This window comes from Astatotilapia calliptera, chromosome 3 (assembly GCF_964374335.1).
Source record: "Astatotilapia calliptera chromosome 3, fAstCal68.1, whole genome shotgun sequence".
In the NCBI taxonomy this organism is placed as follows: Eukaryota; Metazoa; Chordata; class Actinopteri; order Cichliformes; family Cichlidae; genus Astatotilapia; species Astatotilapia calliptera.
Window position 1 is genome coordinate 50,333,132 of NC_137424.1, and position 25,335 is coordinate 50,358,466.

Genomic DNA, 25,335 nt, shown 5'->3' on the forward strand with positions numbered 1-25,335 from the left:
GGAAATAATACCAGGCCTACTACGTTGAAGTGCCAAGGGCTTTAAATCCCCGTGAAAAACATCTGTTGATCGTTCAATTTTATTTATGTAGTGCCAAATCAAAATGAGTCACCTCAAGGTGCTTTAAACTGTAGGGTAAAGATCCTGCAACAATTAAGAGGAAGCACTTAGCGAAAGTGGGAAGGAAAAACTCCCTTTTAACAGGAAGAAACCAGCAGAACCAGGTTCAGGGAGGGGCCATGACCAGAGTGAGTGAAAACAAGCTGGTTTTGGGGACGGTGGGCACCTGGCAGATCCCACGGATGCCTTTGAAAGAGGATGACAACAGCGAGAGGAAAAGGAAAGCTCGCCTTTATGTGCGTACAACCACAGGGGGAGAGTTTGGGCTGTGATCCTCCTCCAGTTATTGAATTATTGGTGCACTGGGACGCTCTTATTTAAAATAAATGCCAGTGTATGAAAATATCTTCGGTGTGTAGCTTATTCAAAGACTATTTTGATCTGAATATACATTTTAGATTACTCATGTTGCACATTCATGTAAACACTCTGACTCCATATAAATATTATAATTACTCCACGGCCTCCTTTATTATCCTTCATATGTAGATGACTGTGGAGAGTTTTTATTTATATACAGTAAGGAGCTGTTGGTTCAGAGTGGAAATTAAATATTTGCATCTGATATTTGTCTTTTATTGGTGCAGAAAGTGACGGGATTTGATTCCAGTTTGTTTTGAGTTGCTTCCTGTTATTAAAGCTCAACCTCTGATAAGAGCTGATGTGCAGTGTTTGCAGGTCCTGAAGTCTTGTGGACTTTCACCTTCTCAGCCAACCTTACCAGTGGTTTAACTTGCTCGGTGTGTCCTTTTGAAGGCCAAACTAAGATGCTGATGTAGGGAAGAGGTTTTAAAAAGGCTCTGTCAGACATGTAGAGGTAAGCGTTCTATGTGTCTGTGTTACCTGTGCAATGCGATGGTGCTGCAGGTTTATGACTCTGGACACGGCCATCTGCATGCTGCCGAACACCGCCACCACCTCCAGCTTCTTATCATCAAAAGACGGAGCTCCAAAGTTCTGGAGGTGCAAGCGATAAAAATCAAACACCGTCAGATTCAAATTTAGATGAATTTGAAATGTAAAGTAAAAATTCTGATTTATTTTCTTGTCTTTTCTTTTTACTGAGAATGCTTCTGAAGGCCCGGTTGGACAACACTCACATTGTCCTCTTTGGTGCCTCCCCAGAAGTTGATACCGCCTGCATAGCTGGGGATGTTGAGGACAGCCAAGCCCTGCAGACTCGGCAGAGACATGGGAACCCCGTCACACTGTGGACAGAGGAGAGGAGATGCTTCAAGACGAGGAAAACTCAGCAGGTTTGCAGAAATCAGCTGACAGACATTTGTTTCCCTAAAGAAAACCGTTGGGTGTGTGTTCATGTACGCCTGCTTTTTACCTCCAGCTGAACTCTCTGCTCTAGGTTCTTGTACGTCTTCTGGACCAGCTCTTTGGTCCCCAGGACTCCGTACCACATCATGTTCTTGGTGCGACTACTGCAGAGGGAAAAGCAAACCAGTCAGGCCTGAGCACAATATGATAAACTGATGTGTTGCTTAACAAAGTGCAACTAAAAAACACCATAAAATCTAAAACTGAAGCAATTTAAGCAGAAATTCTTCTGCTGCTAGCCTTAGGTGGTCATTACTGGGGGAACTTTGTCATCTTGATCGGACGTTTCTTTCTGATATGCACCTTTATTTACTGGCATGACTGAGAATGTCACGGACTAGTAGGTCACATGTAGCGTAATGAACTGGGATTACTGTGGGCATTTACAAAGAGTGCAGTGACAAGATTGGGTGTAAGGTTGAACCCCACAGATTTGATGCGACTGACCCTGATGGATGTGTATTTATGGTGACACACAATTTAGAAAAAAAGCTAGAAAGCTTATTTTTATTGACTTGACATTGAAATAAATTGACTGTTTGAGGATTGTGCTTACACGTCATTTTGCCCCGTTGGCCCTTTATAATCAGGTTTGTGCGTCTGTGTGTTTGTTGGGGTTTTTTACCTGCATTTTTTCGGGTGCTCGTCTCTTTTGTTGTTGAACTCGAGGGAGATTTTGGCATCCAGGCCGATGCCGAAGTAGTTGTTCATCACACACTTCTCTGAGCACTGTCTGTAATTATGAAGCATGCAGACGGTTTATTAATACCTGATTTTGTGTGAGTGTGTGTGTGTGTACTCATGTGTGCGCTTACACAGAGTCCTCGCTGAAGGTGACAGTGTTGAGGCTCTCTGGCTTCTCCAGGACGATGGGAGAGGTGGGACTCAAACTTCCTTGACCTGGATAGAACAGCGGTAATAGGAGAAGCGCCTTTAGATTGAAACTGGTGGCTTTTTTTAAGGAGTGAGGAACCTCCAAAGCTTTAAAGAGAAATCACTCTGTCCACTGCTCTGACTCTTTAATTTGCTAATGCATGAACTAAGAGCACTTTGGCGTGGCGCGTATCCCTGCTGTGATCAAACTTACGTGGCTCGGCGTCCTTCAGCTCCTCGCTGTTTTCTCTTTTGATGGAGGATGAAGACGACATCCTTTGGACCTGTGTGTGCCGGTTCTGCTCGTCAACCACTGACATGATGATAGACAACCGGTGAACTGCACGCAGCATGCTTGTATTTTACAAAATAAGCCAGCCCTGATGTTGTGCGCTAAATGACGAGAGAAGAACAGCGGCCTACCTTTCTCGGCCTGCTCGATGATCTGCCTGAGCGCCTTCTTCAGACTGTTCGCCCTGAGCATCAGCTGCTCTTTGGACCGGTACGTTTTGTCCTCCGATCCCGGCTCACTGCCACTTTCATCGTGGCTCGAGCCACCGCTCTCCTGGCTCGGCACCGTACCCGCCGGCACCACCTGGATGAAAGTACAAGTAAAAACCTATAAAACCTGTGAAATAGGCCCTGGGATGCTGCTGTTTGATGGCTTCTTTTGTGGGATTCCTGATATTACCAGACTTCCCCCATCAATCTGTTACATTTTACGAGCAGCGGGAGCCCAGCATCACAATATCACCAAAGCAGCAGTGTTCAACCTGAAAACGTCTTCTCATTCATAATTTTTTACGATCCCTGCTTCGCAGCCCTCTACAGCGGCGCAACATCAGCGAGAGGCAGCAGTTATCATCCTTTAACGACAGAACTGCGGCTACACGCAGAACTTTGAATCAAAGGTAAAAATTCAATGCACTTCCCCTTTTACTGAGCAGAAAGTTTAAATCATGCTGACATTTTGAGGGCTGGGCTGTTTCTTCTAAAGCAATGACATCAATCTCTGGATAAAAGGCTCCACAGGGTGCAGAGGCACAGAAAGCTGGATGATGTTTTGCTCTTGAGCTCCCATGAGGAAACTTAAAATGTGTGCAAAGCCACCTTTTTCTTTTATACTTGACCTCATGTTTCAGACAGTCCTTAGTTTATCATTGCAATCCTTATTTTCTGTTTAGTTTGAATTCCTAGATACTGTATGTGTTTATTATTTGCAGTACAAATACTGCTTTGTTTGTTTTAGTAATTCGTCTACTGCGCAATCGTCAGTTCAAGACGACTGACTGGGAAGGGAGAGGCTATAATTAGGGGGAGACGACATTATCATGCATAATTATGAAGCAATCAATCATAAATATTAGGCTGTTTTTCAGTCTAAGCACTTTCATGAAGCAATAAAAATTAAAAGTATGGTTCACTTTTGAGATGAAGGCAGCTGTAATAAAAATGTTATTTATTGTAGAAAAAAAACTTCTGTTCAAGGTTACAAATAATCTTCTTGTGGCCTCTAGTAGTGGACTCATCTCTGTGTTTGTTCCACGAGATCTGAGTGCTACATTGGATACTGCTGACCACAATATTTAAATACATACATCAGAACATGCTGTAGGTATTACAGATACTGCACTTCAGTGGTTTGTATCATATCTATCTAACACACTCCAATGTGTTCATGGAGAGTCCTCTTCACACGCTGAGGTTAATTATGGAGTTCCACAGGGTTCAGTGCTAGGACCAATTCTGTTTACATTATACATTACAGATTATACATGCTTCTCTTAGGCAGCATCATCAGAAGGCCTAGCACTGCAGATGACACCCAACTTTATCTGTCCATGAAGCCAGATGACACACACCAATTAGTTAAACTACAGGAATGTTTCTACTCACTACTACTGAACTTTTAACATTATACAGATTCAAATGATGGTTGTTCAAGGACAGAAGGGAGCAGAGACATTTAAAAAAAGAAGCATTTATAAAGCGTAAGGATAGAAGTAAGAATAAAATCAAAGTAGTGAAGGAACAGCGGTGGATGGGAGGTTACATAAGTGAGTCAAAACCTACAGGAACCCACATGCACGTTATTAAACTAAGGCTACGTTCACACTGCAGGCGAAAGCGCATCAAATCCGATTTTTTTGACCCTATGCGACCCATATCCGATCATGCTATGACAGTGTGAACGGCGCAAATCCGATATTTTCAAATCCGATCTGGGTCACTTTCGTATGTGGTACTGAATCCGATACATATCCGATGTTTTAGAAAGCGACTGCTGTTTGAACGGTCAGGTCGCATTAAATCCGTCTTTTACGTCACTGACACAAGACAGACGCCAATTATCAGTGCCAGAGAAGCGCCAGAGAAGACATCGCGAACGCTTCTCTGGCCGTCCCGTGTAGATATCAGTGAAACTGTTGGGAAGACAACGTTGGAGAAACGTGAACATTTTATTTGTACTGTATAATCTGCAGATTCTGACAGAAATCTACAGCTATCCTTTGAAGCACCGCTCCTCTCTAAAACAGCAATAAGGATCATTATTAGGTTATTTACATTATTATGTAAACAACAAAATAACTTAAAGCAAAAATTGGGAAACATAAAGTCCGAAGTCTTTATATTAAGGGCCATCTATCAAACAATACTGTTTGCTCTGGGTCTAAACAGAGCGCGTTGTGTGTGAAGTCTTCTTTTGCGCATGCGGGCCGCTTTGAGCGTTCACACTAGAGCGCGTTTGCTGTCGCATTTTATTTGTAGTGTGAACGAGCAGACAAAAAAATCGGATTTGATCAAAAAATCGGAATTGAGCATTAAGACCTGCAGTGTGAACGTAGCCTTAGTACTCTGTGGGAACTGTAAACATGATCTGGGTTCAGTATAACTGGTTGTGTTATGTCATTGTCAGTGTGGAAATGTTGGTGTGTTTGCACAGTTGTCACACTTGTTGTCATTACCTGGGCTTCAGCTTCCTCACTTAAGGCCTTGACGAGGGAATCGAGCTTCTCGTTGAGCAGCGCACACTGAGAGAGGAACAGAGAGGGAGATTTCCATTATCCGCATTGCTTTCTTTCTCACTTCAAAATTACACGAGTGCGGTGTAAATTTGGACATGCAGTACGCATCACTCTGAAATCGTCACTCTGTGAGGCTGCAGCAACACCTCAAACCAGCGTGAAAGCAATACTCGCTCTGATTTGGTGCTCGTGGGACTTTTATTTGGAGACTTGCGAGGCATCAACGCTGCTTCGCAGTATTTGGAAAAAGGCGGGTAAGTCAGAGGGTGGAAGCTTAAAAGATTTTTCTTAGTTTTTTAGAATCTTTTACGTCTCGAAGTGATTTTCTATGCAGAGACTCGAGCGGAAATGTTGTATTCAGGGGTTGTAGTCACGTGATCGTCATCTATGTGGCGTTAACTTGTCCACCATCAGGACAACAGACTGGATGCAAAAGAAAACTGCGTGCAACCAGCATTTGGTGAGTTGTGGTGAGCGTTTGCAGCAAACTACGACCAAAGCAGCTTTTTGGTGCAGCACCCTGTTTGCACCTGATTTCACCTAGCAACTGTGAACAACCTCTAGCAACCGTTTGCTAACTGGGAATGCATCAGACGGTCACTGACCGCTCTCTAAGCCTTTATATCTGAAGTGAGTAATACACCTGCTAGACATTAAACATGATTAAGGTAAGGACTCATTTACGGACTAGGATCTTGCCCAAGGATGCTTTGGCACGCTGCAGGAGGAGCTGGGGATCGACCCCTGAATTGGTAGAAAACTCACTCTACCACCCGAGTCGCCCTAAAATGATGTGAAAACTGGGGGTAAAATAACAAAAAAAACAGCAAGTGCATCCAACCCTGTTAGACTTTTGAGTGCGTAACACTAGATCAGACACAGCAAGACCTGAAATTTCTGAATTTAGATGTTATCCCGTCGTTGTATCCTATTAAGTCCCAAATAAACGAGAAGCAGCATGAAAATGATCAAAGCATGAGTGGGTTAGTGTTTTGTGCAGACAGCGAGGAGTGACTTTGACTCAGTTTTTAATCTTGCATTCAGACTTCCAGCTTCAGTGTCTCCATTTATTCTAATGAAGAGTCAAATAATTCAGCAAGAAGAAAACATGAACCGCCAAAGGCGCAGAACACTAAAGCAGGGAATGATAACACTGAACCTTCAACTATATTTCACACTCTCAATTATACACACGCACACCTACACTTGCCCACTAGTTACTGTTATACAAGCTCTTACATAACCCACACGGCCGCACACAAAGCCCATTTACCTTCTTTGCCATGGCATCTGCCTCCTCCTTGTTCTCCGTGGCTCTCTCGTACGCCTTCCCCACCTCCGCCACAAAATCATTCACCGTCCCACACAGAAATCTGGAAGGGGGGGGGGGGGGGGGGACGTGAAGGTGAAGGTTAACGTGATTAACACAGAGAGTGAAACTAATTATACGGCTAACAGGTTTCAGATTGTGTGAGTCACTGTGCAGTTACTGAAGATTACACACACACACACACACACACACACACACACACACACACACACACACACACACACACACACACACACACTCTTGTTTTATTGCCACCTACCTGCCTGTCAGCTACGTCGCCTCCACACAGTCACTATTTACTCACAGCTGTTACATTGCCGCTGCATGACTCAGCAGGGAGGCCTCTCCAAATTCTCACAGTCCTCGTCGTGCTTTTTAGCAAATATTGGATGCTGAAAAATGATCGCCTCTCGCCTTCTACAGAAACACGCAGTTTATGTCCTCCAGTGCTGCCCAGACTATTTATTTTACTTCTATATTAGATGTGTGGAAATTACACGTCTCATCGCACCTTTTTAATGAATTTAAGCGTCATCTTTGAAAGGTAAAGCTTGTAGGGCTGATGAATATCTATTCAGCTTCACCGGTGCTACAATCAATCACGTGCAATGGCTCAGCAGCTGCAGGTGACGCGCTAATAACGGTAAAGATGTCACTAAAGGATAGAAGATACAACTTTATCTGGAAGCTCTTTTTAAGGTGTAACTGCTTTTAAGCAGAACGCCCAGAGGCTCTTACAAGATGTTTGCCAGGTGGACAGACTGGTTTCTACTGTTCAGATTAGTCAGATACAGTTACTCCATAGATTATGCTTTTGTAAACTTTCTTCTCATAGTACTTTTATAGTGTAGCGGTTCACTTAATACACATATCATAGTACTTTTAGTCCCCCTAACATATATCTCTATGTATATCATATGTTTCTATAAAACAGCCACTATCTGATGTGTGATTAAAAAAAGGTCCAAAAACTTCATTATGTTTAAATTTAGTAAATTTCTTGAAAGGGAAGTTCCTGTTTCTTCCTGTTAAAAGGGAGTTTTTCCTTCCCACTGTTGCCAAGTGCTTGTTCAAAGAGGATGGTTTGATTTAGAGCTGGGCGATATGAGATTTTTTCATATCACGATATGTTTTTTTCATTTCAGGCGATAACGATATCTATCACGATATAAGCCAAATAACTATATTTGTAAGATTTAAATGTGCCGTTGCTCACAAGTAAAATGTGAAATAATCAGCAGCTTGTTTTTATTTAAATATTTATTTCCCATAATAAGTTCAACAGGGTAGATGTACTTAAGGAACATGAGACTTTTTCAGATAAATAAAGGCAAATATTGCAAACTACACAAAAGGCAGCCGATAAAGCGTTTAAGTTTCAAAATAGAACAAACAAAACAGACTAAATTGTCAATTCCACTTAGAAATAAAGTATTAATTCTAAAAATAAATCTTAGTTTGTTTTACAGAAGAACAGACAAAACTGACTAACTTTTGTCAATATCAAATAAACTGAGAACTAAAAGGAAATTCTCAATCTCTCCTTGTTGTATAGCTTAGCTTTTCAAACAGTTTTAACAGTTACTTTAGTCTGACAAAAGCCGAATGACGAATTAGCGCTTCCAGTCAGAGACTGAGGCTACGTCCACGCGTACACGGGTATTTTTGAAAACGGAGATTTTCCGTTTTCGTTTTAAAAAATAATCCCGTCCACACATAAAGGCAGAAATGAAGGAAAACGCTGCTATGAACATGCCAAAGCAGCAGGTGGCGCTAGATTCCTAACCGTGCAGAAATGTTGGCCAATCAGAAGTCTAGAAGCCTCGGTGGGAAAAAGTAAACAAAGCTGGGGCATAGAAGCAGAACCGAGTCGTATGTGTGGAGGGACAGTAACTGTGTGTATATGTAAGCATTTAAACACTGCAGAGAGTAGAATTAACAGTATTGTAGAAATTCATTTCACCGAAACAATAACGTGGCGCACAGTGTGACGCATGCACCAGTTTATTGTATTTCCAGACTTGCTTTCGGCACAATTTACAGTGCACGCTACTCTGTTTTTTGTCAGACTTGAAATAGCCGAAATACCTTCACACTACGGAACTTCTATGGCTCTTCCGTTTGACAATCTCTCCGGCATTGGAACCATCATCTGTTTTCTCTTCGGTCACGCTCGGTTGATTTTTCTAGTCGGCACACTCATTTCCTCCATTACGCGCTGGCTCCATTACCCGCTGGCTGCTTCGCAAACAAACACACGTGCAGCTTGGCACTTGTGCTGTACTTAACAAGTCACGCGACGTGACGCTGCGGCTGTGATTGGTTCGGCTCTGCGCTACTTAGTTTGGATTGGCTGAACTTTTTTTTTTTTTTTTATTTTAAGAGGACAAGAGCGGCGAGGTCTATCGCGATAGCTTAATTTCTCTATCGAGTAAAAGTTATATCGCGACACATATCGTTATCGTTCTATCGCCCAGCTCTAGTTTGATTGTTAGGATTTTCTCTGCATACTGTAGGGTCTCTACCTAACGATATCAAACACTATGAGACCACTGCTGGTGTGATTTGGTGCTATATAAATAACTGAACTGAATCTTCCCTGCACACCTTGGATGTCCAAAAGCAAAAATCAACTTCTGTTTCAAACTGATCCAAATTTGTGTGGAGGATGATCACTTGCTGTCACCTCGGAGCAAGAAGGTCCTTGGTTTGAATCCACCACCTAGCACCTTGAGGAGTTTGCATGTTCTCCCCGTGGCTGTATCGGTTCTGTCCGGGTATTCTGAGCTCCTCCCACAGCCCACAGGGTTAACTGGCAAATCTAAACTGGACGTTTGCGTAACGGATGGCTGTCTGTCTCTCTGTGTTAGCTCTATGATCGACTGAGGACCTGTCCAGGGCGTACCCCGACTGTCACAGGGATAGGCTCCAGAGTCCCTGCGACCCTGAATTGGATAAGTGAAAGAAACTGACAGAACTGGGGTCTCTAGATATGAGATATTAGTTTAAAAGAGCCCAAAATGTTGCATTTCAGGCCCAACCTGCTGGATTCGCAATTTAAATGCGTTGCAGCCAGCATCACTGAGGCACAGCTAACATATATTCCGGTAACAGACTTCAAGGGAGAGATTTAAAAATCAAATCCACAATGAAAGAAGTCCAGAGGTGCATCAGGGGATGATCCTGAAGGAGAGACTAGCTTAACTGTAAACCAGGTGAGGTTTTAGATTTTTGTGTGCCAAATCCCAGAACTCTCTCGAACTTTCTCGTAAATCTAGCACACTTATTTGTCTCTACTGTCCCTGGCATGTTAGTGGGAGATCATTGTTAATGTTTAGAGGGCTCCATTAGAGTGTGACGGCAGGCTTACATTACTTACTCCTCTAATGGCTTCGCTGGCAGAGTGACATCCCATTTCTTCCATTAAGTCCCGGCCCTGTGCAGGAGCTCCACCAGACTCGTCTATGAGTTTTCACTGATAGTAAACTCAGGGTGAGAACAGCACCCAGCTGAACTCCATAAATATTATTTTAATGTCATTTCGTGCTTGAATTCTGTTCACACATCAAATCCTGTTAAAATTCTGTTTGCTGCTTTAAAGTTTTTTAAAAAGAAGTTATTATTGTTATATTTCATGGAAAATCTGCTGTGAACGTGTCCTGAAAGTCCCCGGGGTGTTGTAAATGTGCTGCAGGTCTGAACTAAAATAAGCATTGTTTTAAAAGAAACGCATGCAGAGAAATGGAGACGAGTCCTGCTGCACCGTTCCCCAAAGGGAGACGACTAATGTACTAATGCACTTAGGATGACCCCTAAACACTGATTCATCTGTCTCGTTCACTCAGACACGCTCGCACTCTCAAGTGTATGTGTGACCTCAGGATGAGAGCAAAGCATATACACACATTTAAAAAATACCAAGACAATCACTCGACATCCCCGTCTCATCGTCAGCCCCTCTCCCAGGCTTCATTCACCCATCATTATTATCCTTTACCCTCCCATCTACTACTTTCCTCCCCTCTTGTCTCATTTCTGAGTTTGGAAGCATTCGTGGCACGTACTTGGCAGAGGAAATGACATCACTGTGTTTGTCCGAGTCCAGGATCTTGGCGAGGTGGGAGGCCACGGAGTCTGCATACTGAGTGATGTGAACCTGAGAAGAAGAGAGGAAGGTTTCAAGTTAACAGAGAAACCAAAGAAACTTGATCTGTAGTTTAATCAAACGCTCTGGTTAATGAAGTGCCACAAGATATTTTTCTCTTTCATCTGGAAATATTAATTTACTGGTATTGGCACTAATTATGTGAGTTTAAAGGACCTAAGATGACATTTATTGTTTTTCTTTTTAATAGAGGCTGTAACCACTGACTACTAGCATAAGCCTACTCAGATCTTTTATTTTAAGATCTTTTTTTGAGAACTGAAGCAGCAAAATCATCCACTTTTGGGCAATATGGAACCCAAACTCAGTCCCCTAAAGATGATTAACATTATTATCTTAAATAGAATTAATTATCAGATTTAATGTAGCTAAGATTAAATTAATTTCAGTTTTATTTTGGCCAAAGATTTTGCAACTAGCAACAGGTCAGGAACATTATTTGGTGAGTTTCTCAGAGATGAGGTATGGGCAGAGGTTCACCACTTTGCAAAATAACTACATCTACAAACTGTGGAGCAATTGCAAAATAATCTAATTTGTGAAAGCTTTGACTGTCTCATCCACATTTCCTAACACCGTCAATCTCTGTGCGCAAACGGCAAGCCTGAATATGTTTTTTCAAATGGTACATTTTCTTAAATGCATGATTAGTACGGTATCTCTTGTCACAAGTGCCACATAAACCTGTGCGACTTCTTTTCACAGGTCATGTTTGACGTGACAAGGCATGAATTACCCGCTCGTATTACTCATCCATTCACAGGAAATTCAACTAAATTCATCTGCGTTTAAGAAAACGTCAGTCCAGGTTTGCAGTTTGTGCAACAAATCCTTCTGCAGAGCGGGCATGTACACTCCTGTGAAGAGGTGCACCTGATGATTCAAGAGCCCGCAGAGCTACCTTTAGCCTCAATGATGTGAAGTAAACGTTTACTGCTATGGAGGAATTGCACCTCACTCTTCTTTACGACCGTGTTTCAGTTCATTCATTTGTTTATGCACAGCTCTAATGTTTCATCAACTTGAGCTCTGGACTTTGACTGGACCTTCGCGACTTAACTGAGGCCTGGAGAGCAGTAACGTTGAACACATTTTACATCGTGGGCCACATACAGCCCACTTTGAGCTTGGGCTCAACCCTAATAAGCTGTAAAGTTACAAAATTTATTCCCTCCTTTGTGTTTTCAAAAGCTGTCCCAGTAGGCCAGACTGGAGTCTTTGGTGGGCCAAAGTCTTAGATGAAGCTTTTGTGGGGTTTTCGCCGTTTCTCTGAGCATTGCACTCTGAGCAGGTAATCAAGAGCTACTGATGAGCAGCTCTCACCCTACTTACCCTCTGAATTCCTATAGAAGAGGTAAGGGTGGAGTTAGTCAATCCCCATTTATCACTCAAAAAACTCCAGTTTCTTTGGAATTTTACTGCAATGGCAAAATCATTTAGTAAAGAGGATTAATTTATGTGAGTGAAGATGATTTTAGCACGTTAACCACCATCTACTGCATATCTGGCATTTGAGAGGCAGCGCTCAGCTTGAATTGAAAACACAGAGCTGCCCTTTGTCGATATCACCGCCGCTCCCCGTGGTTTGAGTCTGATTGCTTTGGTTTCCAGCTGCCAGGCTCAATTGATTCTCAGCGGATGTTTTCCAAAATAATTTCAGAGAGCTTGGAAGCTCAGCCATTTACAGTCACCATCTGTCAAGAGACAGACAGCCTCTTTTTTAAAAACAAAAACAAAAAAAAAGGAGCCGTGCGGGGTGATTTACCTGTAGAGGAGAATCGAGGCAGTCCTCTTCCTTCACTATCGGCGTCTGTTTATTGGTGGTGGGCACCTCGTATGTCATCACGCTCCATCTAAGGAACACAGAGTGATAAAAAAAAAAAAGAAAACCGTTATCAGATAATCACACAGAGATAAGACGCAACAGCCTCCTTATCCTGTTCAAACAGCAGGTCAATGAAGAAATGACCTGCAGTTCAAGGTGAGTTCAAAGAGAAGTTTGACCTCTGCTGCCTATAAAAAAGTTTACGTTATCATTTAATTTCACCCCAAAAGACGTCACAACTCGCAGCGTGTGGTAAAGCCTACACTGTCCTTTTACTCCAGAATAGTTTGTTTACTTGAATGAAAACCAAAAGACAAAATTGGAAGAAGCAGCCATCTGCCGTGACCGGTTGGGGTAGATGATTAACAGTTAAAGAAAACATACCCCAAACTCATGGGTGAAGCATGTAAGGCATTTTATCTCCCGTTTGCATCATCGCCCGCATGAAGAACCAGGAAGAAGGCCAACCTGAACAGTTACATTTACAGCCAGGTATGTAGAGTATGCTCCATCACTAAGATAAGCTTCAGGTTATTTTAAGTGACAATAAAGGGAGTGTCCAAATGCTGGCACCACGCACTGTGATTGGTTCTTTATAGTCCCAACGCCATTGGAAAACAGCGTAGATAGGATAGGGTCAATAGAGTCAACTCACGACATTCCTGGAGCCTGACAGTTTTTAACAGCAGGTCATAGGTGTGTGTCAGATTTTCAAAATAAAAGCCTTTGTTTTTCTCAATTGAATACATGTGCGCTTTAAAAATCTGTGAATTTTTTTTAAACATAAAAGCCTCATTTAATTCCAGGAAGTTATTGAGTTCACAAAAACGGTGTCTAATTTTCAAAATAAAAGACTGAGTATTCAATGAAAGCTACAAAGAGGCTTTGATGGTGGCTCTATAATGTAAAAAAATGAAGATACATAAAATATAAATAAATAAATCTGCCAAATCAAACATGAGGGTTACTCGCACTGTGACTTATAAAAGCCTTCTATTTAGCTTTGTTTTAACTTTTTACAACAAGTATGAAACTGCTCTCTCCCTTCAGCGTTTGAAGCCAACCTGTTTACCTCCAGCTCTTTAGCATCAACCTACAGACTGAGTCCGGCAGTAGCAGCAACCCCCCACGATTTCTCCAGAATCACACATCAAACATAAGGTCCAGGGCCCAGAATCGGTCCCCAAAAGGACTCCCATCTGGCCCACTGGACGAGTTTGGAAAATGTGGAGGAGTGAATAACTTTGAGTTTTATCTGTATTTTCATAACTTCTACAGATAAGAACCTCCCCCATGGTTATTAATACTAAACCAATGTAATTAAGTAACTGTTTTTTTTATTATCTACTGTAAAAATTTCTGATGGGTACAGTGGTTTAATTAGATAAATAGAAATCGAATGGTTTCTGTGAGTTAATAAAAAACCTTGTTATTTATAATTACTGTCCAATGACATGCTACAGATCTTTCTGTCCTTTTACACATTTATTTCTTACAACTTAAGCCGAAAGAGCCTTGTTGACAGACTTCTTTCATTTACTACAGCAGCATTTCTTTCTCATGTAAACAACCAAGACGTAGTGTTGGGCACAGCCATTAAAAGTTTTAGGTTTTACTGGTTCGGCCCACTTAAGATCAAAGTAGTTTGTATGTGGCCCACAATGTGAAATGAGTTTAACTTTCCTGGTCTAGTTCGTTTACTTTAGTAAAGTTTAAAATATTTGCTCTTTATTAAAGTTTATCCATGTCGTGGCCCTTACTCCTTCTATTACAAATATTTTACTTTGTTCAAATCATTCATTATAACTCTTTACTTCCTTATTATTTTGCAGATTTTAAAATCCAAATCCAATTTTTCCTGAGCTTAAACGCCACACTCTGTGCTTGATATTCCAGTTTTCCGATCACGTATTCAGTTTTTTGGTCGTGGCAGCACCTCTGAGCGACAAGTGAGCCTCACAAGGAAGTGCTAAAAACTGCAATTCCACTCGAGGCTGAAAAGTCACAGACTCCCACGTTAAAATGCCCAAATCTGCAGCAGAAATAAACATGTTTACAGACATCATTAAGTAACAGCTGTGCCAGCACAGGCAGCCACTAGCTGTCTGCTGGATGTCACGTTAGATAATTGGAGCCACTGGACCTCTAGGCAGTGTGGCGTTGGACCCTTCTGGAAAACTTTTAATCTAATTATCTGACAAAAATGATGACCTACTCTGTGGTTAATTGTGCTATGAGTCAAAATCTTAAAAATAAGGTGCAAGTAGAAGCGGACATTTAAGAGGTCACTGTTGAATTGTTTAAAATCGCTGAGGCTAAGGAAGGCTGTGTTGGATTCACATGATGGCACACGGGGAGAAAAAAGCTCGCTGCGGCTCATTTTCTGGTTTTAATCGGCACCATTTATGGCAAATATGAAAAGGTGGTTTCCAACATTCTGTGAAGCTCGGGGGCTCTGTATGAATTTGTCTGTGCACTCAGTCCGTTTCATTTTGTGCCCGTCGCTGGCTGAACTCTGTGGCATTAAAAGTTTTAATTTTTAATTTTATAAATCTTTCTCAGGAGTGCAGACAGAAATGAATAGCCTGTAGTACTTTTATTTAATTCTTTTTATTACTTTTAGTATCACCTGCTGCTGTCTGCAGCCCTTCAATGAACCTAATGAAGCGAAATATAAAAACCTAACAGGACCAGATCTGTTTTTCATTAATTCGTTCATCTGGGACATCCTCCTCCAGCAAGTTATTTCAAGAAAACACCGTGAACATCTCTCGTCTCACAACCCAAACAAATAAATTAAACTGCACTTACAGTGCACTAGCAGTAACAGCTAAAAGCACTTCAGTCTGGACCTTTAAATTCAGAGGACTTTTACAGGAGCCAACCCAGCTGAAACCAAAGTTTCCACCCTCACTCCCTCTGGTCTTACCGATCCAGCATTTTGGTGGTGGCTCTCTCCAGCTTCTCCAGGATCTGTAGGAGCTGAGCGTCATCGTCGCAGAGGCCGCCCCAGCCCAGAACGCGAGCCAGGTCGTTACCTGTGCCCAGAGGCAGCACGCCCAGCTGACACTACAGACACGTGGAGAAACGAGAAACTGATGCAAAGTACAGAACAATAAAAAGCAAACAAACTGATGACTACGACAAAGCTCACTGCAATGGCTTAGTTTTGCACTACATCTGTCTTCTGGGACATCCTCACCCTTTCCTGTGCTTAAAAATATACTTAGACGCCCAATAACATTTGGCTACATGTCTTTGATTTGTTTTAGCTTAAACTGCCTAGCTGCTGATCTGACATGACTTTGACGAATTTGGGGGTAGTCCTCTGCCTTCTTTATTACATCCACTTTGTGCAACGTACCAAGAGCACTGATAGTGAAACAGCCCCAGAGCACGATGCTACCATCACCATGCTTGGCACCACCGTGGCTGCAGTGCTGCTGTCTCCAGAGGGCACTGGGCATGTGTATATTTGTCTTATATTTTAAAATAATTAAAAATCACCATGACATTCATTCCCAGGATGAGTGGATATAAACTTCTAACCACACCCGTTGGCCTGACAGCAGCAGACAGAAAAGTGATGCTCATTTAGCGCCGGTAATAAACTGTCTGTAGTTAACTTCTCTGAGAGGTTTGTTTCAACTGCAATGTTAAATGATCAACAAATCTATAAAAATCATGCTGAGGTTACAAAAATTCTGACTCCTTGATTTGTTCATCTAACATCTTAAAGCTGATGCTGACTTAAGCGGTTAATCTTATTCATTTAGCCTGGAACAAAACTGATTAGACGTGGCACTTTATATAAAATTAGTATTAATTTAACATAAAAGCCATGTTAATCTGCCACAACATCAATTTATGTGAAATTGATTTAATAAAATGAATGAATTAGTTCAGCTAAGGAGGCTGTGTTGCCCTTCTCTCTACCATGAACCACTCCCTCTCCAGTCAGGATCAATGTTATATTAGACTTCGATTATAGACTCAAGTATGTAAACTTGGCTTATTGTTGGTGTTTCTTCTGAAAGCACCTTTCGCCAGCATCAAGATTAACACAACAACAGGTATCTCGCTGCTTTCTCCTACCCATCGGCGTTACATCATCGGCAACATCCACTCCTCCTCCTCCTCGTTGTTCTCACCTGTTTATGGAGGTTGAGTTTATCCAGCTCTGAGAGCACCCAGCCCACGCTGCCATCTCCTCCGCACACAAGAATACGAAATGTCACAAACTTCTGGAAGAGGCGCAGGCTGAGGAGGAGAGAACGAGAGGCAGGTGTTTACAGAGAGCAACACTTATTAAATGTTCTACTGGAGAACGACCCGTAGATATTACAAGGACTCAGAAAGAAAAAGCTCTTAAATACCCGAGCTCTGGCCCTCCGTTCATCAAGTCAAAGACCTGCGCTGGGTTCAGAAGCTGCTTGAACTTGCGGAGGAACTTGACCCCCTGGTTGTCCCCGCTTTTAGAGTTGACCAAGACCAAAAGAGGGCTGGAGCAGGACGCCGAGGTGGCCTTCCAGAAGCCTGTAAACGAGCAGAAATGTTTGTATAGCTCACAGCGTGGAGTTCAAACGCCACTGGGACCGTGTTCAAACTGTAAACTGCTGATGATAGATGCACAAATTCCAGGGATAAGGGTTAGTAACTTGGAATTACAAATTGTCAGTGTCAGTAGAAAAAGCCAAGTCAGGCTAAGTCACAATTTCATTACATGACTGAACTTTAAAACCTACTGTAAAAGTAATACTGTGTGTCCATGTGGGTGGGAGTAAGAGGTGTCTCACCGTCTGAGTCGATGCTGTTAAGTGCAGTTGGAGGGATGATGGACACTCGACATTGGCCCAAGGGACACACCTTCCCCATTTGTTCCTTACAGCTGTTATGGACCTGTGAACGCACATGCACACACACATACAGAGTCAGTGGTCTCCAGTAATTCTATATTTCAGTAGAAGCAGAAAGGTCATTACATCCCTCTGAAACCCACCAAAATGCCAGTTCTGTAACCTTTACAAATGCCACTGTGATTCATTTGAGTGTGCGAGCCTGTGTATGCGCGTGTGTCTTTGTATACCGAGGATCAGACTTCGCATTATGTGTGCCCGTTTGGCCTGAACGCTCAAAAAACACAATGCCGCTCTTGCTAAATGGAACAAGAGGATAGAGTAAAGCTACATCTCTCTGTGTGTTTGAATGCTTCCACTGGACTTTTCTGTTTGACTACATCAGTGTTTCAAAACCCACTACAGTAGAGCACAAACATAATAAAAGACAGGCTCCTGTGTACTCCTTATTAAGTAAAGAGCGGATGTTTCAGGCTTTCCAGCGCGATGCTTGGGCTGGTCTTTTGGTGTACACTGGGTGAAATGACACTAATCCATAATGTGAGGGTAAGTGGTTATAGTGCAAACCACATGGGTAAAAATGCACTCAGCAGCCCGATGCTCACTTCAGTAATTTCCCAGTTATCCCAAATCAACTCCCAACTCATCTCATCTACTGACTGAAGGTTGGAGGTTCGATCATTGGGGAGGATACTGAACCCCAAGGTCTCCTTCCAATGTTAGTTAGTAAGTGTAGTGCTTGTATGAATGCATGATTAAGGCACATAAAACGCTTTGAGTGCACTAGTAGAGTGGAAAAGAGCTAAATCAATCAATCTGTTTACAGAGTCTCCTGCCTAATTGTACTGTTGCACTTAAGTAATGGGAACTGTATTTCACGTTAAAACATGTGGAAGAACTATATTAAAACTATATATATGCACACTCTGGTTTTACTCTAGTTAATATTAGAGCTGCAGTTTCATACTTTCTTTGCCACTTGGGGACAGACGGTATGGACGCAGCTCTCAGGTCAGAAAGCGCCTTAAACCTGTATTTTCTCTGAAGGCCAGCAGATGGAGATAGCTGTGACTGGAAAAGACTTTCTGTCCTACTGAGGTTTCTCATGGGATGTCATACGTGCTTCGCTTAACAGTTGGACTTGGTACAACACTCAGTTGCTAGGGAAACTGGCTGGCTTATTCCCCGACTGGCTGGTGGTTCATGGAGGTTTCTGCGTCTTACTAGTTGAAATCGGTTGCAAAGAAGGTGCCACACGGTTGTAGTTTTTCATGTTTGCCTGCAAATACTTGCTAACTACTAGTCCACTGGTAGTTAAATTTGAAGAAGTGAAGTGAAGAAGGTTCACTTTCAAAGTAAAAGTTATGCTGGTTGCACATTTCAAAGAAAGCAACTTCGAAGGCAAACGGTCTCCATTTCTGATTTCTGTTGCACATCTTACTGTGTTTGTGTACGAGCCCATCGCCGACTCGTCTGCAGGCCTGTGGGATTTAGCATTTATATTCCCAGCCACTGCCATCAAATTTGATTAGTCTTCCTGTTTGTTCCACTGCTTTCTGTTTTCCTTGTTTGTTTGGACTAGACTCTTGAAAGAAAAACAGCAGCCAAAGGAACTGACGAAAAGAAAAACCAAAACAACCCCATGGGCAAAGAAACAGAAATCACTTGTGTGGGGACATCGTAGTAGATTGTTCTACTACGATGTCAATATTTCTCACTTGTACAGTCGGGTCTAGTACATCACAGCTACTGCAATAAAAAAACGAAACGTTTCTGGCTGTAAAACCAGAACAATGGGCTGAAAGGCAATAAAATGCTCCACGGATTTCAGGGGCATCTCTCTGTAAAACTTTTACATATTCTTTTCTATTAGGCAAGATTATTTTATCCATTTTATACGTGGAAACATTACAAAATAATGGTTTAAATGAATTTAAAAGCATGAAAAATTAACTAAAACGTCTACGTATTTTATGCAGAATTTGAAGGACTTTAATTTTATGTTAAGATGCACCAAGTGCTGTTGGTCCTTGTGCCACTTTCTTTGCGGGATTATAACCAGCCTGTCAATGCCCTCCTAAATATTATTAATACTCCAGCGCACACAAAAAATGATTCTCCACATCGTGCTTGAGGCGGTCGAAGCGTCGGGTCAGTTTCAGCAGCCCTGCAGCTGACAGGAATTTATCAGCCCCTGTTCCATTTCTCATTTTAACTTTCCTTCCTATTCCTCCTCCCCTCGGGGATCTCTGCTGCCAATCTATGTGCCGTCCCATTAGTCTGATGACTCTGCTGAACTTCTCAGACCTTGAGTCTTCGGAGGAGGTGAGAGCGGGAAGTCAAGGACAATAAAAAGCTCTTGGTTGTTTTTTCCAGAGAAGTGGGAGGAGCGTCTCATGTGGAGAATCACAATTTCCTGCGCATGAGTCAACATGTCCCAAGGGCAGACAAACAAATAAAGGGATAATTGAATCTTATGAATTTATCTGAATTTGATCTCTCTGTTCTGTACGGAGCCGCTCACACGGTTCCAGATAACGAGACGTGTATCGTGCTTAATGAAAACCCTGCGTTCATATTTAAATGTGACAAATGATGCACTTTTATTTTGCTGACAACATCACTTCCCGAATTACCTCCATTATTGGATGAGTCTGTTTGCATCGCACACTTTTCCCAGTGCACCCCTGCTATGACTCCATTTCCGTGGGCATCGACGCATTCGAATGACAGAAGTTCAAATAAGAAAGGCTGGAAATAACTCTCAGCTAAAAGCAATGCCCCAGATAAACACTAATATTGATTCAGCGTGACAGTTTTTGATGGGATGGAGGCTAAACTCAATCCACACTTACGATAGCCTTGCACCAGAGGCAGCGCCAGTCCTGCAGTCGCCTCACGCTGCCACAGTTCTTATCACACACCACACATTTGGCGCTGACGGGCAGATTGCCTTCCAGCCACTGGTGGGGCATGGACACCTGGAGGGAAAAATAAATAAACAAAGCATATCAAATGAAGCCCTTCTGCTCTAAAGACATCAAACCAAAGGTATGCACATCAGGCAAAATAATTTGCATGAAAACAAAACCAAATGCAACTCGTGAGTAAGCCTCGGCTCGTACCCCATCCTCATCCTCAATGATGTCATTTCCTATGGAGGCTAGCGTGGTCCACTTGCAGTTGTTGGTGGAGCGAACAGCACATCTCTTGTGAGCTTTGAACTTACAAACTGCAGAGGATAGATGAACAAATATCATGTCAGACACACTGGAAGTCTCCACTTTTATCCTCTTCTATTTGGGTGAGTGTATGATGTAAGCTTCCTGATGGTCACAGTGTGTGACTGTACTCCTGATAGAGCTGTGTAAAACTATGCGATAACATGATGAGACAGTGTACATATGGACTGGAGAGCAGCTGGAGGGGGTGCTAAAAACTGCAGCTCCTCTAGTCTGAGGCTGCTCTAAACGAGGGCTGGTCCCCATAGACTCCCATGTTAAGAGGCACAACTTTAAAGCAAAGACAAACATGTTTGCAGCCTGCTGCAAACCCCATTTTTGGTTGGAAAGCATGTGCAGTATAACGTGGTTTTTGATGCTTAAAGTTATCAATTGGGGCGTGGCCTCTTTGAGCGACAGTCACAGTTAAAGCACTAAAAGCTCGTTACAGTCATCTGCACTTTTGGTCACTGAAGCTCTGATATTTTATTTCTGTGTTATAGGTTATAACAGCTATCTGTGCTATAGCTGACATGCTAAGGCTCTTTGAGGTGGCTGCTGTTGTTGTGAATTTTATATAAATGATATTTAAACTGAGTCCAAATATGGTCACTACAAGTTAAACAAAAAAACTAAGCAGGGATCCACAAGTTCAGAGGTGGTTACTGCTTAATTACTGCTGAGTTTTGCCATCATTTAGATACAGTCTATGGTAAATGTACTGCTGGGTTTTTAAAGCACGAGAACAAAATTAATCTGAAGCAAGGACAGTGGGTCGACTAATTAGAGTTAATCAGTTAATTTCTTTGTTTTACCTAATCAACTTCATATTAGGGACCAAATTAAAATAAAGTGTTACTTAAATACCTGTAACACTTTCTTTCTTCAAGATATGTTGTGCTGAAATTAAACAAAAGGAGCCCTCAGGTACTAACATGTTCTCTGAGAAGAGAAATTCTCTTTAATGGTAATTGGAAACCTGCAGCCTCAATCACACAGACCTTGAGTCTAGTGATACCCTGGCAACATGTAGTTGCTAGGGAAAAACGTGTTTTTCCTGATCAGTTGGCGGGTTGTTGTTGGCAGTCGCTGGGTACATGGTGCTTTTACTTTGAAGGAGACTGGTCTCCTTTTCTAGTTTCTTGGACTTTGAGGTCGACATACATGGATATTTTGGTAAACCTAGATTTTTGTGTGTTTTGGCCTTTCTTGCACGTGTAAATGCCGTTGTTTGTTGGATTTTGAGCTGCCGCTTAAGGGTTATATGGCAACCTGCTGCTCTGGCATGATCTTGATAGACTTTGAGGTGGTTTTACGCATTTTAATGTTCACTGAGATATTTTTCAAAATAAGCTCTTAAAATCCTGTCCTCTTCAGAAATTGTTCCGTCTTCCTCCCTTCTAAACCCCCAACCGCAGATGGCTGCTCCTCCTGGTTCTGCTCAAGGTTTCTTCCTGTTAAAAGGGAGTTTTTCCTTCCCACTGTCGCCAAGTTCTGGCTTACAGGCTGTCGTTGGATTGTTGAAGTTGTCTCTGAATTACAATTGAATGTGTTGAGTGGATTTAAAGTATGTCTGTAATCTGATTTTTACCCCTGATATGAGAGGTGACGTACTTTATACAACTGTCTCCAGTTGTATCACAAACCTGTTAAGCAACCATTGTCACAGTGCAGGAAAGAGCTTTAAAGCTACTTTATTACTGCATATCAAGCGCAGACAAAGAGAACGCTGGTGATGTAATTTTTCTTGTTAGACCAAAAATGGTAGGATTGTTTCTTAGAAATTAATGCATGAGTGACTCGACGTTCCAGTGACTTCATATGAGTGAGCGCAAGAACACAGATGCAGTGTGTGTGTGCATGTGTCTACGTGCCTTCACAGGACAGGCCGTGGGAGGTGACACCTGGCAGCGCCTCTCTGCAAACGTTGCAGAAGGTCGGTCTGGCGTGCGAGCAGGCGTACCAGTTGTGCATCCCGGAGAAATGCTCCATATTAAACTGACTGGCCTGGGGGGGTGGGAAGGAGAAACATTGAGGTTGAAACGCGTCAGCACTTCTCTACACAAGAGGAAACACAAAAGGACAAAAACGAGAACTTTCCCGGAACTACAATTTAAAAAAAAAAAACTAGGCTGGGGTAGGAGAACGATGGCTGCACAATTCATCACTTGCTTAAAATCACATCACATGAATAACTAGAGATGAGAAGGCAAAAATTGAAACCCCAAATTAACTTTTATAATAAAAAGCCTAGGAAGGCCAAAAATCAAAGAGAATATAAGCTCATAAAAAAAAATCAGAGCCTCCACTTTATAACCAATTAAAGAGGAGGCTTGGTTTTATGAGGACATCAATCGGTAGGCAAAGAGCTGAAATGAGAGGCAGATAAAAAGGAGACGAGAAGATGTGAAGGTGGATCATTTATGTGAAAAACAGATGCAAGAAGAACTGAGCTGTGAAAGCCTGGTCTCATCAAAATTAATTACACACTCATGACTAGCTATTATCTAATGATAATCAGTTTGGCCCAGTTTACTCTCACGTCAGCCAGGAGAACGAAGGATGGGGCTGAAACATAACAAGAGCCCGACACAGAGATGAGAAGCACCAACCTCGTAGGTTTCCCACTTTTGGACGGATTTCAGCGCCGTGATCCAGTCCTCCATTTCCTTCCTGCTTTCAGCGCATAACATTAGTTTGCGAAATGGAGTGATCACCTGAGAAAGAAAGAAAGTGGAAAGCTTAGAAGAGAGCAAAAAACTTGACTCCAATCTTTGAATTTCTTGTAGTTGTTGAGCAATATGGCATGACAGGCTAATGGAAGCACCAGCTGTTCTTCAGATATATGTCCCCAAATAAAATTCTGAATTAAACAAACTTATTAGAAGTTATCAATCCTGAAGTTAATTAAGCCTGGTATGAAGACGACTTTTACTTTTAAGACGAATGTTCTCTGTTTCCGGATTGCGTCGCTCTTTTTCAGGTTTCTACTGCTTGGTGGTTAGCTAGCAAGCGTGCGCAAACAAGTTGCCGTCTTCAGTGCAAACTACGGGCAGTCTCCTAGAGACCAAAGCAATCAGAAGGTTTCTGTGCAGCTCTGTATACCCCTTAAGTTCAATTCCTACATTTTGCTTTAAACTTTTTTATAAGCCAAAATTAACATTACCTGTTATATTAAAGTGAATAACAAACACACCTTGCTAACCAGACAAGCTAACTTAGCTAACTAAATTAGCTGATTAGCAGTAATCTTTTACACTAAAAAACAGCCATGTCACCACCAAATAGCTGAGCTGGCATCCATTAAAATGGTCTATTTCTGACCTAGCATTAGTCCATGTAGGCTATTTTGTCATAATTTGCCCTTAGAAAAGTTTTAAAGGGCCACCTTGTAGTCAATTATAAGGCCTGTCTTGGGCTTACTGTGAAACTGTTGTTGATGTTCTTGGTGCTGGTCTCAGCCACACTGGCATCTGATAGGTCCACTTCATCAAAAATTAGGGACTAATGGGAGAAAAAAAACCCATCAGCTTATTTTTTAGCCAGTTACATTTAAATAAAAATGTTACAGTTTAAGAGCTACGGCGGTAAAACGATCACACAGTTCTGTACCTTGCAGTCTTTGGCATAGTAGAGGGTCCTCCCTCTGAGTTTGAAGTACCTCCTCTTCCACCTCTGGAAGGAGCTTGTTTGCTTTAACAGGATTCCCTCCTTCACACTTTTCTGTAGTGAGAGAACAGAGACAGAGGGGATAGAAGGAGAGGAGGAGGAAGATAAAACAGACGTTAGCGCATCCAGAACCTCTGAATATCAGCCGTGACAGCTATTCTTCTCGGAGTTCACACGTAAACAGAAGGAGATCGGTTTGGATAGTGTCACTCGGATGGCTTGCTCTTGTCAAACAAAGACAGAGCTGCACACATGAGCAGAGCGGTGTTGACTGGATCTGTCACGATAAAACAGAAGCATCAGCCCAAAGGCACCGCTGGGCTTTTTCTGTATTTTCACCCGATATGTGTGTGGATGAGATCAGGGGCCCAAAAACAGCACACTAATCTGTTAAAGCAGCAAATAACGACGTTTGATTTGGTTTGCAGTACACTCATGCAGCATTCAAGTCAGGTAGGGAAGCAGCAGGTGGGAGATGCAGTCATCCGTGGCCACGTAGAAATTATTACCACGGTCAGAACGTCAGAAGATCGAATGATTTCATTTGATACAATCGATCCGCTTGGCTGAAACTCATCACCAATTCTGCCACGGTGGCTGTTATTGTCTTTTTTCCTCATCTCTGCTTAACATGCGCTCGTTCTTTCTTTCCCCCTGTTTGTGACTACATGGTGCAAGAGGGCCGAATCCCCGACGGGTAATCAATTTGAGACAGGACATCGGGAGGGGGTCGCCATGGAGATCCTCGTTTCTCGTAACAACCGCTGGCACATGCAGATAGGATCTTAAAAACGCGCAGCTCCCTGCATACCTGCACATTCATCACCAAATGTAGCAACAAATCACTAGATCTGCCTCCGTAACAGCCCAGAGGCTTCCACATAAAGAGAATAACCGTGTGCCTGCATGAGTCACCCGCAT

General features: G+C 42.3%; 1 protein-coding gene across 8 annotated transcripts in view; it reads right to left on the bottom strand.

Moving 5' to 3' along the window:
• LOC113019099 (diacylglycerol kinase delta) overlaps nucleotides 1–25,335 on the bottom strand; it is a 94,482-nt gene that overhangs the window by 11,151 nt on the left and 57,996 nt on the right. For 7 of the 8 annotated variants that reach the window (XM_026162619.2, XM_080291804.1, XM_080291823.1 and 4 more), the window contains 21 exons: nucleotides 24,358–24,468; nucleotides 24,169–24,249; nucleotides 23,358–23,462; nucleotides 22,620–22,752; nucleotides 20,650–20,756; nucleotides 20,380–20,505; nucleotides 17,465–17,567; nucleotides 17,045–17,204; nucleotides 16,820–16,928; nucleotides 15,598–15,737; nucleotides 12,609–12,696; nucleotides 10,743–10,834; nucleotides 6,622–6,721; nucleotides 5,289–5,354; nucleotides 2,746–2,917; nucleotides 2,537–2,662; nucleotides 2,265–2,349; nucleotides 2,075–2,182; nucleotides 1,457–1,553; nucleotides 1,221–1,328; nucleotides 964–1,077 (listed from right to left, as the gene is read on the bottom strand). In XM_026162619.2, coding sequence (XP_026018404.1) covers nucleotides 964–1,077; nucleotides 1,221–1,328; nucleotides 1,457–1,553; nucleotides 2,075–2,182; nucleotides 2,265–2,349; nucleotides 2,537–2,662; nucleotides 2,746–2,917; nucleotides 5,289–5,354; nucleotides 6,622–6,721; nucleotides 10,743–10,834; nucleotides 12,609–12,696; nucleotides 15,598–15,737; nucleotides 16,820–16,928; nucleotides 17,045–17,204; nucleotides 17,465–17,567; nucleotides 20,380–20,505; nucleotides 20,650–20,756; nucleotides 22,620–22,752; nucleotides 23,358–23,462; nucleotides 24,169–24,249; nucleotides 24,358–24,468 — 2,331 coding nt within the window. The remainder of the gene's footprint in view (nucleotides 1–963; nucleotides 1,078–1,220; nucleotides 1,329–1,456; nucleotides 1,554–2,074; nucleotides 2,183–2,264; nucleotides 2,350–2,536; nucleotides 2,663–2,745; nucleotides 2,918–5,288; nucleotides 5,355–6,621; nucleotides 6,722–10,742; nucleotides 10,835–12,608; nucleotides 12,697–15,597; nucleotides 15,738–16,819; nucleotides 16,929–17,044; nucleotides 17,205–17,464; nucleotides 17,568–20,379; nucleotides 20,506–20,649; nucleotides 20,757–22,619; nucleotides 22,753–23,357; nucleotides 23,463–24,168; nucleotides 24,250–24,357; nucleotides 24,469–25,335) is intronic. The other variant, XM_026162620.2, reaches the window with a different exon arrangement.